The sequence below is a fragment of the Olea europaea genome, chromosome 19 (genome assembly GCF_002742605.1).
Source record: "Olea europaea var. sylvestris chromosome 19, O_europaea_v1, whole genome shotgun sequence".
NCBI classification, from domain to species: Eukaryota; Viridiplantae; Streptophyta; class Magnoliopsida; order Lamiales; family Oleaceae; genus Olea; species Olea europaea.
The window spans coordinates 10,128,352-10,146,794 of record NC_036255.1 but is presented as its reverse complement, the minus strand read 5'-3'; the positions used below and the strand labels follow the sequence as shown (position 1 = coordinate 10,146,794).

Sequence of the window (18,443 nt, the reverse complement as noted above, 5' to 3'; positions counted from 1 at the left end):
AAGTTTGAAACTTGTTTTCTTAATTTTGAAATGTGTGATACTTAAATCCCTATAAAATTTTCCCAAAATTTTTTTAGCTCATTTCCAGCTCGACTTTATATTTTAGCCCACCTTAAAATCTAATTTTACTTTTTCCTCTACTCAGTTTGAGAGTAACTTAATTTTGAAAGATGTAACTTTTTTTCTTTCAAATAAGAAAACAGAGAATATTTAGACATGTTTATCGTTAAAATGTACTTAGCCCTTGTTTGATTTGAATTAAACTTATAAGTCAAAGAAAACAGTTAATTACACATTTTATGGGATCCACAACTTTTCTATCACACATTTCATCAATTTTTATTAAAATCTAATTTAATGTATTAAACAGGAGCTTAGCATTTGCTTGCCATAGATTAGTTGAAAATATTTTTCTTTAAACTCATTTTTAATCATACATTTTATAAAATAATTTTGTACGTGAATCGATAACTTTTCTCTATTTTCTAACCACGAGAACTATTAAAAAAAAAAAGAAGTTGTTTTACTTTAACTAATATATCCCAACTAAATACTTAAAAATTCAAGTTAAATTTCTCTTAGACTCAACCAAACGTTTCTAATACGTGTAAATGAGATGAAAAAGGAGAAGATTAGGGCCAAGAAAAGTGACCATTCACCGTCCGATAGCCATTCTTTTTTTCACCTAACATAAGAATGCGTGACTTTCGCCATAATTTCCACCGTAAATAGAAGATTTGAGGGGCCATTTCTTCTTAATTAGCAATCATCTTCTCAAAGAAGTGGCAGTTAGACACAATCAAAACCCTAAATTTTTGTTGTCTGCCTTTTGCTTAAATTGGAGGCTTTCTTTTAACCACAATAATTCAATTTTTAATGCGTATATAGCCCCTATTTGACTCAAATTTTAATCAGAATCTGAGTCAAAGTCAAACAATCACTATCATGAGTCCCACAACATTTCAACCACACATTTCAAAAACATCTATCAAAATCTCCTAAAAATCTAATTTTAATCACCACTAAACAACCTCTTAATATACAGTATTAGATTATATTAGACATAATATCAAATAAAATTGTAACTTCTTTTTCTTATCTAAATATTTCTAAAAATATTCAACCATGCCTTCCAAACACGTCATTCATAATTCATATTTTCAATTGCTTTGTTGGTAGGTTAAACTTCAACCCTCCTATTTTTATGAAAATGACATGAATAGTGCCAAGTGTACAGGGCATTATTCACAGGTGTTTTACGGGGTCCCTCACTGTGTAGGGGCCCCACATATATTAAAAAAATTACGTGGACCCCTAACAGGGATTTGTGAAGCGTAGCATTGTTCGAATGACATTCTTCAAGTAAAAGAAAAATAAGAAATAAAAATGAAATGTCACATTAGAATACCAAACTTTGATGGCACAAACTCACATACATAAGCCACAAAATCTCGAACAAGTACGAGTTTAGAGAATCTGTCGTGTAAGAAGCAATGTCAATTTCATTATAATTATGTGCCTGTTCTAGTCTACATTTAGACTTTCCTTAAAAGTTAATACATCTACCAAATTAATATATCCCAAAAAAGGTCATTATTCATCTTGTTCCCTACTTATAATTAACTTTTTTTTCTCATCCTACCTCATATTTGTAAAACAAACACAATTTTAAAAATAAATATGTTCTATTTACCATTCAAGTCCCTATTTAATTTAGCTAAAAATTAAATTTCTGGTAAATTTTGATAAAATTTATGGCAGAAAATATTAGAAAAGTTATCGGTCCTTTAAAAATATGTTGTTGAAAATAAATCTGAGGTAAAATAAGTTTCAAAAAATGGAGGTTAAATAGAGACTAAAAATTATGTTGTGGTTTAATATATCATAATAGATCGATTTTTAATGTTAAAATTTTGTCGTTACTTATTTATGAAAATTATATACATATTAGACATTTGATTGAAAAAAAGAAGGTTAATGTTTTAATTTTATTTTTTAAAGAATAAATGCAGATAAGAATTATGGATCTAATTTTCTTATATAAATACACACCCAAAGATTGTATATAAATAAAATATAAAAATAAACAAATTAGAGAAGCAAAAGGGAAAAATGCAAATCATAACTCAAATATATTTTACAAATGGTAGATAATAAGAAAACAAGGCAATAAGGCACGTGTGTCAAACACCAGTAACTCGCCATTCTCCCCACTCACTGAGTCGTACCCATCTCGCCCTTCCAGCAACGAGTCGAAACCGAGTTGCTTCCCAATCCGACCAGCTATAACTCGACAGACTAACATGGCCCGCCGTCCCCTGCCACCACCGGCCCTCTCATGAGCCTCACCACTCCCCGAAAATGTACATATCGCTGCCCCTTTTCCGCCGTGAAATGACCAAACGCCACCACCCGAATCATACACGCCGCCGTTGGTCGGCCCCAGGCAGTGAAACCTCATCACTTCATTCCCATCAGCAATGCAACGCGCGTGGTCATCACTGCCACCGTCCACGGCGTCGACACTTTTAGAACTCGCCTTGGATTTCACCGTCTCTCTATACTCTTCAAACCGGGTCACAGTCCGGGCCAAGTTCTGGACTTTAAAAATTGTTTCAATCCCACCGGAAAAATTCTTCGGCTTCCAGCTTGTATGAAAGATTATCTCCACCACATTACGTGAAGGGTACCCCACCGGAAGCTCACTGAGGGCAGGAAAAAATGTATCCTTAAGACGCGACGGCCGAGCGGGGATGGTGGCGCGGGTTCTGTTGGTGGGTTTATGTGAATCGGGTTCAGGTTTTTTTGATTTGTTTACTGTATCTTTAGTGGCGGAGTTTCTGCAGCTTGCGGAGCTCGTTAACCGGTGGTAGTGGTGGTTGTGGATTTTAGAGTTGTGACGGCGAAGGTGGTGGTTCTCAACGACGTCGTCTGATGCTTTTGACTTGCAATTTAATGACTTTATCCATCCAGTCGCCATTAACGAACCCTTCAAGCTTTCAGGGTCCCTTCTGTCTCTCTCTCTCTCCCCAATTCCACTCTGTATATATTATGAAAGTCTATACGTATACGTATGTATCTGTTTTTCTCTTTCTATATATTTCTTCTATGTTTCAACAAGGTGGAAAGGAAAGGAATGGAATGGAGAGGACATGGCGCGATATTAATGAGAGCTGTGATATTTACGAGATGACGAAAAGGCCCTTCTGAGATATCCTTAATTACTCACATGGATTTTGTCTCTCTTTACTATTTTATGGGACAGTTTAATAACGATAATACAATTTTTTTCGTCTCTATGATTTTTATAATAATATGATATTTAACCATTTCAGTCGCATAATCCTACTGAACATTATTTTTCATCACCACACGTACCTCTGGCCCTTGAATGTACCATAAATTATGCAGTGACGACATCAATTTGAACGATGATGTGGAGATGAAAGAGGTAACACATAGGTAAAGAGTACGATGTGAGAAAACAAGGACTTGAAGTGATAAAGAGACTGAAGGGTGACAATAGGAATGACAATGGGAGCGAGCAAACTTATGCCCATGGACGACTATGCTTTGTCACTTAAGCGAATCGTGGAACGAGCCGAATTGAAAAATCCATTGTGAGTTGTCTTGCTAATTAGGCTCGGCTGGCAAGTCAACTAATAGCTCGCCATAGGTGCTACAATTTTTTTAGAACTAGCAAGTGTCATAAAATTAAACATAGGTGCTACATTCAATCGCCTTAATTTGAAATTCAAGTTTTTTTTTTTAATCAAAATTACGGAAAAAAAAATGATTTTAAACAAAATTATATAGGGCGAGTGTCATGGCTCACCCTATTCATAGAATGGGACAAATCAGCTAGAAAACTTTCAAACGAGTTGGCTCGTGCTCGGGTTCACCCCAAAAATAGCCAAACCAACTCGACTCGACCCAATGACGTCCCTAGTAACGAGTAAAACAAGAGGTGGTGATAGATTGGGGCGGTTGGAGATGCCGTGGCGGAGGATGAAAGTTGATACAAGGGTAAAATTGGTAGTGTAATGTAGGGTTACTACGTTACTTCTCCAAATGTTAGCTTTGAAAACAAACAGCTAAGTTGAGCATTAAGGATATAATTAAATGATTATTAAATAATTAATTTGATGACAATTAAGACTCTTATTAATTATTATATAAGTCAAATCAAAACGGACAGGTGACCATTCAATGCTAGAATTTCTTATTATTTTTTAAATTCTTTATATTATCAAATTCAATGTAAGAATTAATATTTCAAGAATTCCCATAAAACATGTTATAACACAATTTACTGAAATGGTCACCCAAGTTACAGGTTTATTTCATGTTGGTTAGCAAGTCGATCAAGTCCTCAAATTTGAAGGATGTAATAACTAGGCTAGGCCGAACTATATTTTATGTTAGATATTTTTCATCATTTTACATGTGTTTAATTTTTTGTTTTGCGAATGATTTACCGTTCGGATTAGTGTTTGCCGCTGCGCAAGGTCGCGGGGGGTCGAGGGGGCAGCGCCCCCTGTGGGGGCTTAGGGGCAACGCCCCCGAAAGAGAATTCTATTTTCAAAAGTTTTTGAATAGGTGCATCTATTCATTTTTAACAGTCACTTTTAAGGGATACGCCTATTCAAACAGTTGCCTCAGTGTCTATAAATTCTGGGCGAATTCTCATTTGCAAATACATTAAACAATTTATTTTTCCTTCTTTCTCTTGGCATCAATCAGTTATATTCGAGTGTTTTCTTGGTTTGATCAAATAGTCACAATTTGAATCAAACACCTCCATTGTATCCTGAGAGAGATTTTCTATTATACCCCGTTGTGACTTTGTTGAATATGGGAGAAACATTTCTTAAAAGATAACGTTTCATTTCGTGCCTTGGAGTTCATTAACGTATTCAGATTTCCCTACATTATTATCAACATTTTATATAGGATAGTTCAAAGCAACTAACTCACTCATCAATTTTGACACCCATAAGATAATATTTATATTCATTTTAAAATAAAAGTAATTATTCAAGAAAATGATGATACAAGGAAAAAACAATGAACACGCTCATTTTACACATAAAAATAATGATAATACTTGATATCTAAGAAAGAAGGAAAGAATACAGAAGTTTCAATCACAAGTATTCCTGTATAACATTTTCTAATCAAACTTGAGAGTATTTGATAGAACTCAATTCAAATTTATAGATCATTCAAAATCATGTTTACTCACTTGAGCGCCGAAAATACCATGGGGCATTGTCGCTCCTCCTATAGGGGTATCTAATGCTGCTCGAGGCAATCACTTTCGATGGTACCAATCAATGACAATTGACATCGATCATATTCGTGCAATTTTATATATATACAAATATGCAAATCCACGTGTTTAGGCAAAGTACTCAAAATCATAACTAATGCTTTCTAAATGTAGATTTGGGGTTATTTATTCAAGGGCCAATTGTATTGAAAGCTTGTTGTTTCTAACTAACTGGAATGCTGTCTACCTTTGTTGTTTCTTACAGAAACAGCAAGAAATTGGCTTGATTATGTGTCTTCTTGGTAAAACTGAGGTTTCATATATAAATTCAATTTCTTCTTTAACTATAAACTAATTGGGCCCATTTACACAGGAAAGCATGCCAGGTGGCCATTATTAAAATTTTCAAAAATTAGTAATAGAAAAAGTTGTAGTCACGATTCTCAATGTTTAAGATCGTTAGCCTTGAATCATTAACATTTTTTTTCATGCATCGTTGAAGACAAAATTTAAACGATTAAATATGATCCATTTTCTAACAGGTTAAACATTATGAGATAGTGACAACAGTAAAAAGCAAGACAAAACTTCTGAAGTTAAAGTTTCATTGTTACTCTTTACTAAAACTTGTGCATGTGTCAATTTTTTATGAAAAAAATGAACTCGACTACAAATAAGGGAGTGTGTTGAAAAAAAAAATATCTACAAGGACTTCAAACTTTTAAATTTCATAGTAAAGGGTCATTGCGGAAGGTTTCCATCAAAATGGGCGTTAAGTATATGAAAGAAACAATTTATTTTCCTATTCAAATAAACAAGGCAAATACATATAGAAATATATACACACACACACTAGGTTCCTTCTCCGAAGGTCGAGGACCATAGCTGTAATTTTCTTCATTTTCTAATCTCGTACTTCCCAAAAAAATATTGGGGAAACTACAATACAAAATCTTTCACATTTTATGCAGATTTGACCCAAATCTTTAATTTGTGCCACCCATAGTACCATACCTTTCAAAAACTCGAACCGAAGATTGGAACAATTACTTTCTCTGTTAGTTGACCAAAAGTCAATGATTTGAACAAGTTTTGACTAATTTTACATGGTTAAAATGATAAATTTATATTTTCTATAATAAAAAATAAAATAATTAATCTAAAAAAAAAACGAGAGAGAGAGAAACTCTACATCTTCTTCACTCACCCCACACATACCCATGCCCACCCATTCGAAAGAAAAACTACCCAACTTTTCAGCCACTGCCATCCACCTAGGGATGTCAACGACCCGAGCCGAAACTCGAGGCTCGAGCTCGACTCAAGTAAAATGAGTGAGCTTTTTTTTCGAGCCCAAATCAGCAAAAATATTAGGCTCGACCTAAGCTTTCGACTCAAACCTTTTCGAGCCGAGTCGGGCAGGCTAGGTTTTAGTATTTTTTTTAATGTTAAATAAAGGCAACACTCAGCTGCCTTTCTAAGGCAGCCTTTGCTGCCTTATTTCAAATAATGCAGTAGGTTGCTGCCTTTAAAATGTTATTTTTTTGTATTCTTTTTTTTTTTTTTAAATATAGGAACGTGAGCTAGAGCCACATAGGCCGGCTTGGGCTTTGCCCGGCACCCCAATATGGGGGTTTCGGCTCGAGTCGACAAGCCTGATTGCCTTCCATACTAATCACCATTGCCCTAAATTGCCATCGTCCATTTGTAATGAAATACCATCCATCTAGGTTCTGCCTTTAATTTTGATAGAAGGAACGGTTACCTAAATGATTGGTGGAAGGAACGGTGACCGACGTTGGGTGGCGATCTCGCCAATGATAGTCGCAGGTGGTTTTGGGGTAAAGGCTTTGGGGAAGAAGGGGATAGTGGTGGGTGTTGTGTTTGATTTTTTTTATTTAATTATTAATATAGCATAATTGTGTTTTATCGTTGAAAAATGTAAAGTTACTATTTTATCCTTTTAAAAATCAATCAAAATTATGGTCAAGGTCAATTCTCTGATCAACTAAAGGTTATTGTTAAATTGGACTTTTAGATGTGAGTTTTTGAAAGATTTAATTCTGTGGTTGGCACAAATTAAAAGTTTGGGTTAAGCCTACATAATATTAAAATGTTTGATACTGTGGTTGCAATTTTCCCAAAAATGTTTGAAATTGTATTTCTTTGCTAACTTCCTATATGCTCCATATTCATAAAAAGGTAAGAATAATCGAAGAGAGAATCTTTTTATGGGAGTTTGAAATCAAAACAGATGGGGGTGGGAATAGAAGAACAAAAAGAGAATAGAACCTGGCCAAAAGATTAAAGAATGCTTCTCGAAAGCACTGAAAATTAAACCTATTCTCCAAGTGACACAAAAATTACAAAATGACACAGCCACTTTTTCTACTTTCTTTATTTTTATTTTTAGCTTTTCGATGTTATCTGGGAGACCACTGACACTAAACTAAGGTACCAGGCTGTTCAAAACTATGGCGTTTTCTTTGGGAGAATGGTCCATAGCTTAACTAAAAGGGGACAACATTGAGATTTTCAAGAAAATAATTATCAATATTTATAGTAATTTCAAATAACCACGCATTATTAAGAAAATAAGGCGGAGGATGACTAGTAGAAGATTCAAATGAAAGTGATTCGGGTAATGGCTCCAGTCGTGAAAGATTTTAGAATTTGGGCAAATAAAAAATCGATCTAGTGCGTCACGACAATCAAAATGAAATTATCACAAAAGACATTATAATGATGAAACGAATTTACCAAGTTACTTGATATTAAGAATAATTTTTTAAATATTATTTTTATTAGTGCATATTATGATAAGAAATGGTGAATTTGGGATTGGTGAATTTGGGATTAGGGCCTCTTTACAGCCTTTGGCCTCACGCCTGAGAATCTATTGGGACAGTTCCTTGAACTGTGTTAACCAAGCTGGGGGCAATTCTGTCCTTTACCTATTATTTCAACGTAAGTGTTACCTAACATTACCCAAAAGTCAAAAGTTTTCTTTTGCAAATTCATGTTTGCTTTAGCCATGCATTCGCAAGGGTACAATAAAACCTAGGTCACGATTTCCCATAATTTCATTATCTCGTTGAAACATGTAATTTCATTAATGCGGGTAAAACAAAAATAGAGCACACAACTTTTATAAAATTTTGAACCATATATTTCATCAAAATTTGATTTTCATCTAAAATAACGCAGAGTTATGATTCTAATCCTGAATGGAGAGTAAGCAAAAGAGAAGAAGTCCACATACATGCAGGAGTTGAATATCGTCGCTCTTTTATCATATTATGATATCAATAATTTTTAATTCAATCGAGTTGATATTTACTATGGTCGAGCTTGCAATAATACCATATTAATGCTCACTCTATGCAGCCAAAATAATGTCTACGATTAAATGTAATGGCCGAATTTGAATAGAAGAATTGAGAATTTCAATAGATGAGTCATCAATGGAGGTCTCCCAAGCCTTGATGTTTGAATTGACTAAACAACTCCTCCTCTAGTGGTATGAAAACATCAGCATTTATTTCATATGTTTTTATTTAGCCCTATAGTATTAAATATTTGTTTCCTTCCCCTAGGTTTTTAAATTGGCAGATATTATTATAAATGTCCCTTGGCAGCATCAAGGAAAATGTTAAACAATCATAATCTTTTTGACCCCATTTTGTATATACGAAGCTTGGTAATTGCTCAACCACGTCGTTCGAAAATTTAAACAGTTATAAGATAGTTTTATTTATGTAGAATGAGTGAGAGGTCACACAGTGATCAATTCTGAAAAATTATTGGCTGTCGACTGTTATTTGTAGGAATTAGTTCAAATAATTAACCAAAAATTGGAAAAACGAAAATGTGTGTAAAAGTGGAAAATAAAAAGGTGTGATTACGTGTCAACTTCGACCAAATATTCGGACTTGATCTGATGGTCAAATTACAAAAGTAAATAGACCAACTTATTCTACTCATCGAATAAATCGTCGTGGTATATTTGGAATCTCGAAACCAATTCCGGATAAATGAAAAATTGCGGACCAAAGTTGAAAGAAATGAAGTGTTGCAACTTTTCGAAAGGATGCAGGTTTTGGCCAAGTGTTGCACCTTTTCAAAATGATACATGTTTTAGCCCACACCACTTCATTTGCACCATTTCTACATCTATAAATAGGACCCTATAGACATGGTTTTGGGTATACCAATTGCATTGAGCATTTATTCTCTTCTTGCAATTCTCTCCTTTTTAATTCCATAGCACTTTCATGCATTTCCTTTGTAGAGGGGAAATTCTGTCAAAAGTTCGTCGGTTTCTTGTGGTTTGAAGTGCTGCAACCACAAATTGTGAATCCATTATATCTTGGGAGACAAGTGATATTTACCGTGAGCACCGTAGTGGGACAATTTGTCTTAAGGAAAGAGATAACGTCTCGCCTTGGATTATTCTCTATTTCTACTCCTTCTTAATCCTTGTTTTGCGTAATTGTTATACCGAAACTTTGTCCAAATTTTCATTCATATAACTTGTGTTTTGATCACGCTCTTGCGGGTTAAAATTGGTCAAACAAATATATCAAAAAACAACCCTTACATAGCCCTTTTTACAAATCGTCTCCAACAGATTTAAGACAAATTTTTGTGTCTTTGTGGTTGGATGTGGATAACCATTACTTTGTTTGAATGGTGCTTTATGTACTATTCCTCCACCATTATTATCATCATTTTGTTGAACTTCTGTTTGTGTAACAGAAATGACTACCATCGGGACTTCGTCAAGTCAAAATGGTTTCAATAATATGGTACCACCCGTGGCCATACCGTCGCATAATACTACTATTCCACATAGGGAAAAGTCAGAAAGATTTGTAGGGGTAGACTTCAAGATGTGGCAACAAAAGATGTTTTATCTTACCACTCTTAATTTTGCTAAATTTCTAAAGAAAACTGCACCGGCTATACAAGAAGGGAAAAATAATCGTGAATCGATTATTGCTTTGGATGCATGGAAACACTCGGACTTCCTATACAAGAACTATATCTTAAACGGATTGGATAATACACTATATGGGGTGTATAGTTCAAAAGAATCAGCCAAGGAACTATGGGATTCTTTAGAGACAAAGTACAAGATCGAAGACGCCGAAACAAAGAAGTTCATTGTCGACAAATTTTTGAACTACAAGGTGGTGGATTTCAAAACCGTGATTAGCCAAGCGCAAGATATTCAAGTCTTGTTGCACGACATCCATACCGAGAAAATGGAATTGAGTGAATCATTCCAAGTGGCTGCCATTATTGAGAAACTTCCTCCTGTGTGGAGAGATTTCAAAAATTACCTCAATCATAAACGCTAGGAAGTGAGTTTGGAAGAATTGATTGTGCGCTTAAGGATTGAAGAAGACAATCGAAAAATCGAATGAAGGCCGGTTGATCAAGATGGTGCAAATTTTGTTGAAATGAAACCAAAGGCAACAAATAAGAAACGTAAGGCTCCTAATTATGCACCGCGAAGAGACAATTCCAAGAAGGCTAAAAAGTTCAAAGGAAATTGTTACAACTGTGGCAATGCTGGATATCAATCAAGTGGATGTCGAAAGTCAAAGAAGAATGCTCGAGCCCACATGGTTGCAAATAACACTCTATCCGATGAACTGCAAGAAATGAGTTTATCTACAGTAGTGTCCGAATGCAACATGATTGAAAATACTAAAGAATGGTGGATTGACATCGGCGCTACCAACCATGTGTGTGCGGACAAGGCGATGTTCTCCAACTATCAAGAATTGAATGGGGAACAACTATACATGGAAAATTCTGCAAGTTCCAAAGTTGAAGGACAAAACAAAGTCACTTTGAAGATGACATCCGAGAATGAACTCATCCTCAAAAATGTCCTATATGTACCGGATATACGAAAGAATTTAGTGTCCGAGTCTCTACTTAGCAAGAATAGTTTTAAACTTGTATTTATATTTGATAAATTTGTGTTGTCTAAGAATGAGATGTATGTAGGGAAATGATACATGTGTAATGGAATGTTCAAGTTGAACGTTCTTACAATTGTACTGAAGCAAGTCGTTATGAATAAAACTATAAATTCTATTTACTTGCTTAAGTCTTCATGTTTGTGGCATAGTCTATTAGGATATGTGAATTACAAATCGTTGCGCAAACTAATGAATCAAAGTTTAATTCCGGCGCATAAAATCAATCATAATCATAAATGTGAAATATGTATTGAAGTAAAATTGGCTAAAACACCGTTCCATTCAATACAATGGAACACAACCCCTCTTGAATTGATCCATAGCGATATATGTGATCTAAAATTTGTACAAACTCGAGATGGTAAGAAATACTTTTTGACATTTATTGACGATTATACAAAGTTTTTCTATATCTTTCTTTTGAGAAATAAAGACGAAGCCCTAAATGCATTCAAAACCTATAAGGTTGAAGTTTAAACACAACTTGAAAAAAGAATAAAGAATATTCGTAGTGATAAAGGAGGTGAATATGGGGCACCGTTTGAAGACTTTTGTTTTGAACATGGAATTGTTCATCAAACAATGGCACTTTACTCTCCTCAATCAAATGATGTTGCAGAACGCAAAAACCGAACATTTAAAGAAATGATGAATGTCATGTTAATGAGTTCGGGTTTACCATATAACATGTGGGGAGAGGCTATTTTAATAGTAAATAGTCTTCTTAATAAAATACCTCTTAAAAAAATGGAAGATACACCATATGAATTATGGAAATGCCATACTCCATCCTACCAATACTTGAAAGTGTGGGGGTGTTTGGCTAAGGTTGAGGTACCTAAACCTAAACAAGTGAAAATCGATCCTAAAACGATAGATTGCATATTTATTGGATACGCCAATAATAGTAGTGCATATTGATTTCTTGTGCACAAATCCGAAATACAAGACGTATATGAGGGGTCCATAATTGAATCAAGGAATGTGACATTCTTTGAAAATATTTTTCCTTGCAAAGAAAAGAAAAATACGAGTTCCAACCAGAGAACATATGAAACTACCAATGGAACTTCAAATGAAGAAGAACCAAGGCGTAGTAAAAGGGTTAGGACTTCCAAGACGTTTGACCCAAATTTTCTAACATATATGGTAGAGGATGATCCAAAGACTTTCGATGAAGCAATGTCTATACCGGAAGCACAGCATTGGAAAAAAGCTATCAATAATGAGATATATTCTATAATGCAAAACAATACATGGGAGTTGGTTGATTTACCTCCCAGTAACAAGCCTTTAGAATGCAAATGGATATTCAAAAAGAAATTGAAACCTGACGGATCCATTGAGAAATATAAGGCTAGATTCGTTGCTAAAGGATATAGGCAAAAAAAAGAACTTGACTTCTTTGATACCTATTCACCCATGATTAGAATTACGTCGATAATGTTGTTAATTGCAATTGTGGCAATACACAATCTTGAGATTCATCAAATAGATGTAAAAACAGCATTCCTAAATGGTGAGTTAGAAGAGGAGATTTACATGGAGCGACCTAAAAGGTTCATTTCTCCTAACCAAAAATACAAAATGTGTAAACTTGTTAAATCCTTATATGGATTAAAATAGACTCCTAGACAATGGCACCAAAAGTTTGACAAAACAATATTGTCAAATGGATTCAAGATAAAAAAATGTGACAAATGTGTATATATTAAACATACACCGAATGCCTGTGAAATTGTATGTCTATATGTGGATGACATGTTAATAATGGGCAATAGTAACGAAATATTGCTTAACACCAAAAAGATGCTAACAAAGCATTTCGATATGAAAGATATGGGTGTGGCAGATGTAATCCTGGGAATTAAAATCTCTAGAACGTATGATGAAATTGTACTTTCACAATCTCACTACATAGAAAAAGTGCTTAAAAAGTTTGACGTGTTTGAAGAAAGTTCTGCGAGAACTCCTCTTGATTCGAATATGCACTTAGTTAAGAATATGGGAGAAAGCATATCACAACTAAGATATTCACAAATAATTGGTAGTCTTATGTATATTACAAACTGCACTCGATCGAATATTGCTTTTGCAATGAATAAACTTAGTATATTTACAAGTAATCCAAACCGTGATCATTGGAAGGCTTTAAGGAGGGTTTTAAGATACTTGAAGTATACCTTAACCTATAGACACTTCACAAAATATCCTGCGGTACTAGAAGGATATTGTGATGCAAATTAGATATCCGATATGAAGGATTCCAAGTCCACTAGTGATTATGTATTCACCATTGGTCGAGCTGCTGTATCATGGAAATCAACAAAGCAAATGTACATAGCTCGACGATAGAATCTGAGTTTATTGCTTTGGACAAAGCTGGAGAAGAAGCAGAATGACTTCGAAATTTCTTAGAAGATGTTCTATGTTGGCCCAAGCCAGTACCTGCGATAAGTATATATTGTGATAGTCAATCAGCAATTGGAAGGGCTCGAAGTAGCACGTATAATGGTAAGTCTAGACAAATTCGTCGTAGACACAACACCATTAAGCAACTGATCTCAAATTGCATTATCTCTATAGATAATGTGAAATCAAATGAGAATATTGCGGATCCACTTACGAAAAGTTTGCCTAGAGATCAAGTGTATTGTCTATCGAGAAGAATGAGATTAAAGCCTACTACGTAAGAGTTATTGCAATGGTAACCCTACCTTGTTGACTAGAGATCCCAAAATCTTGGTTCAAAGGGACAACTAAGTTGTGAAAATTCCATGAAGCACTTAGGAAATTAGAATTCCTAACTCATTCCTATGATACTAAAGTGCTTTCTGCAAAGTGGATATAGGCTAAGATTATCTTTTAATGATTCCTATATCTTGATTAAGTCAAGTGGAGTAGGGCATAATATTCTTAATAGGAGGTTACCTATGTAAGTATGAAGTGGGGCCGTTTCGATAAGAATTGTTTAAAGTTTGAATTCTCTAAACACTTATGAAACCAACAAGAGTTCATGGCCAGAATGAACCAAGTCATGAGAACTAAGTACAGAATAGGGAAGATATCTACGTGAGTACTATTGTCTTCACTTATACCAAAGGCAGAGTGGTTCAAGACCTATGGTTCACCAATTAGCCGAGTAAGTACGATAGTATTTCACTAAGGGGGTTCAAGGCTAAAAGGCACCATCCCTGATACAATATTTTTTCGCACCATCTCTACATTGCATCATGTCATTACATTTGCATATGCGTACCCAAATTTCCATTCATGTGGGGGATTGTAAGAATTGGTTCAAATAATTAACCAAAAATTGAAAAATGAAAATGTGTGTAAAAGTGGAAAATGAAAAGGTGTGACTATGTGTCATTTCGACCAAATATTCAGACTTGATCCGATGGTCAAATTACAAAAGTAAATAGACCAACTTATTCTACTTGTCGAGTAGATCGTCGCGGTATATTTGGAATCTTGAAACCAATTTCGAATGAATGAGAAATTATAGACCAAAGTTGGAAGAAATGAAGTGTTGCAACTTTTCGAAAGGATGCAGGTTTTGACCAAGTATTGCAACTTTTCGAAATGATGCATATTTTGGCCCATACTACTTCATTTGCACCATTTTCTACATCTATAAATAGGACCCTATGGACATGATTTTGCATACACCAATTGCGTTGAGCATTCATTCTCCTCTTACAATTCTCTCCTTTCTAATTCCATAGCATTTTCATACATTTCCTTTGTAGAGAGGAAATTTTGTCAAAAGTTCGTCGGTTTCTTATAGTTAGAAGTGCTGCTACCACAAGTTGTGAATCAATTATATCTTGGGAGACAAATGACATTCATTGTAAGCACCGTAGCTGGGCAATTTGTCTTAAGAAAAGAGATAACGTCTCGCCTTGGATTATTCTCTATTTCTACTCCTTCTTAATCCTAATTTTGTGTAATCGTTATACCGAAACTTTGTCCAAATTTTCATTCATATAAATTGTGTTTTAATCACGCTCTTGCAAGTTAAAACTGGTCAAATAAATATATCAAAAACCAACCCTTACATAGCCCTTTTTATAAGTTCCCCTTTTATAAGTCGTCTCCAACATTATCATATTCTTCTTTGTGCCTCGAAGTTTAACCTCTTCTTCTTCCATTGTTTTCCCTTCATTTGTGGCTGCAAATAACCACTAAATATCTTATCCATTGTGGGTGAGAGTAAGAATCAACCATGAGTGAATACTATAGTTGTGGGTTGAGCCTTTTGATTGATTGGTGTTCGATATTGGAAGCGTGAACTGAGTATTATATCTCCTCTGTCCCATAAAGAAAGATTTGCTTTTCTTTTTTCTTTTTTTGTTCCAAATTATAGGCCACTTTCCTAATTGAGAATATAGTTGATTTCTTAATTTTCTAATATGTCCCCATTTAATATTTCTTATTATTATAATCAAATATGAACTACTCCTATTTGAACAATTATTAATGTAAGAGGGTACTAGGGAAAGTATAATTAAAATCCATATTTTCAAGTATATTAATTACATTTTCTTTATTTGTGTGAAAATGGAAGCAAACATAGAGCATAAAATGTTGGAATATTAATATCTTGTTCTCATTTTTGCTACTAAACTATTAAGAGCATTTTCAAGAGGTTCTTTTAATATGAAATGCTCTCTGTTTTAAAGAGTCAACACTTAAATCATGATTTAAGAAACTCTTTAAAAAACATTCAAAGTATTTCAATTTCAATGTAGGAAAATAATATGATAATCTAGAGAAAAATTAGTTAAAATAAAAAATAAAGAAAAATAATTAGTATTTTTTTGGAGTAGTAAAATTATATGTTAAATATAAAAAGTCCGTTGCAGTGTTTCAAAATTTTTACTCTCTAAATTTATAGGTGCTCTTTAAATAATAGAATATACTTTTTAAAAATAAATAATCTCTTAGAAATACTCTAAGGATTTTAAAAAGATATTACTAAAAGATAGTCATGGTGGCATCGAGTCATAAATGTTGCTTGCTAGGAGTCAGCTTAGCGTTCCAATGATTTACCCATCTTATGTAATTAATGCATTTATTTTATTTTCATTTAAGGCCTCCAATTTATTGTCCAATAAAAATAATGGACATCAAATACAGTTATATTTTATATCCATCGCATAAGAATACACTTGCTTCAATTTTCTTTTATTTTATTTTTCCCCAAATTAGCACCAAGATCTGCTGTCTAACCTTAACGTGTCATCAATTTTAATTTCTCAACCTTAGCAGCTATTTTAAATTAAGATGATGTATCACAAATTAATTTGGTGGACAGTAAATTGGACAGCAAATCTCAACTCCTCTAATTATAGGTTACATTCCTTGTTAATAGTATATTTGATTCCTTAGTTTTCTAATATACATCTATTCAATGTGTTTTATTATCAAAAAATATGAACTTGTTTCGCGCGGGTTAAGTCGCTAACAATTAAAAAGGGTCAGACGATTGTGTAAGGGACGAAACCTTTTGAGACAAAGTCCCAAAAAGGGGTGTTCTTTTATTGGCGATGGACTTTACAATTGGGAATGAAAAACAACGTGCCTCCAAGGAGCGCAAGCACACGAGTTACAGAAAAATGTTTAAGTCTAAAAGCTAAGGAAATGAAAATTACATATTTTCTGTTCGAGAGTTTTGGATTCGGTCCTTTGCTTCTGCGTCCTTTCTCCCTTTTATACCTCCTAGACAATCTCTTTGTGATTAACTACCCTGAAAACTGCTTGATCGTCCTATAACTTCCCACTTTTTTTGTAGTGGCCATTTTGTCATGAAACTGCCTCTTAACTGCTGTCATTATCTTTCATCGTTCAACCGCTTTCGATTGAATTCCTTGAGTTGTGGAACGTGATAATGCTACTTTAACAACTGCCTTGATAACTGCATTCCTTGATAACCACGATGCGTTATATTTGTTGATACCTTGGGCGACTGAAGGTTTGGGCGAGAGTGGAATAACAGCTCTGGACGACCGTATGACACCCCATTCGTTCAGATTCTGGGCGACTCGCGAACTTGGGCGATGGCGTCACCGCATTCTTGGGCCCCTTATTTGGGCCTTCACCCTAATTCGTTTGATTGGACTTCGTTCTTTGGGCTATCCGATTTGGGGATCCTTCAATTGGGCTTTATTCCTTGGGCTGTTCGATTTGGGCTGAATTTTTATGTGTCAACAATTACCCCCAATATGGCAGAATTAATAATAATCATTGAATTTTGCCATATTCACTTCATGTTTCCAGTGACGTTCGAAGTTCCCAAGAATTTCAATCATTGTTTCCTTCTATAACTTGAAGAAGTGCGTCATTTTGCAAACCCTTATAAACCCCAAACACGCCATTTTACTGCTACCAAACCACGCCTCATATTTTCTGCATCTCTTTCACAATTCACTATTCATCTTTTGCTTCCTTGTTACGTAACCCTGAAAAGCTTCGTTCGTTCTCCAATGGCTGCTTCACAATCTCAAGCTAGCGATTCCTTTAGTTTTGATGACTTTCAGAAACTTCTGAGTCGTCCATACATAACCCCAAGTTTTCTCGCGCCCGCCGATGTTGGACGTAATGAGTTTTACTTGGGTCCTTTCTTCAACAATGCGGAGGCAGTTGAACAGGCGGCGGTGGGTCAGCTGTTTCCTTGCACTCATGGCCCTCCTTTTCTAAACTCTCTGCCGCTGGGGCCACTTCGCGAAAGAGGTATTCGCACTTGGCCTAAATCTGATGTAGCTTTTCATAGGTGGCATGCTCGCCTTGTGGGTCATGGTCCTACTAAGGCACTTTTTGATAGCGCTAGGATTTCTGATTTGTTAGAAGTCTCTATTCGCCCCCCCTACTTTTGACTCAGCGCTCTTTTCGATTACTTTGAGTTTTTGGTCCTCTGAGTACAACACCTTTATTTTTCCTCTTGGCCCCATGTCTATTACGTTAAGGGATGTTGGGGCCCTGGTGAATTTATCACCTTTGGGCGATACCATTTTCCCAGGTATCTTAGTTTCTGGTGGTGCCCCACAGTTCGGCAAAAACTACACCGATTCTTATTCAAGCCTGCAGACACTCCACAATCATTCGAGCACTGAGCCTACCCATGCTGAGCGGGTAGCCTATCTTTTAGTTTGGCTTTGTAAATATGTTTTGTG

At 34.9% G+C, this 18,443-nt stretch overlaps 1 protein-coding gene across 1 annotated transcript; it reads right to left on the bottom strand.

Annotated features, from left to right (window-relative positions):
* Positions 1–2,096: 2,096 nt before the first annotated feature.
* Positions 2,097–3,139, bottom strand: LOC111368773. The gene has a single exon (XM_022990210.1). The coding sequence runs from the start codon at positions 2,978–2,980 to the stop codon at positions 2,138–2,140; it is 843 nt and encodes a 280-aa protein (XP_022845978.1). The 5' UTR covers positions 2,981–3,139; the 3' UTR covers positions 2,097–2,137.
* Positions 3,140–18,443: the final 15,304 nt, after the last annotated feature.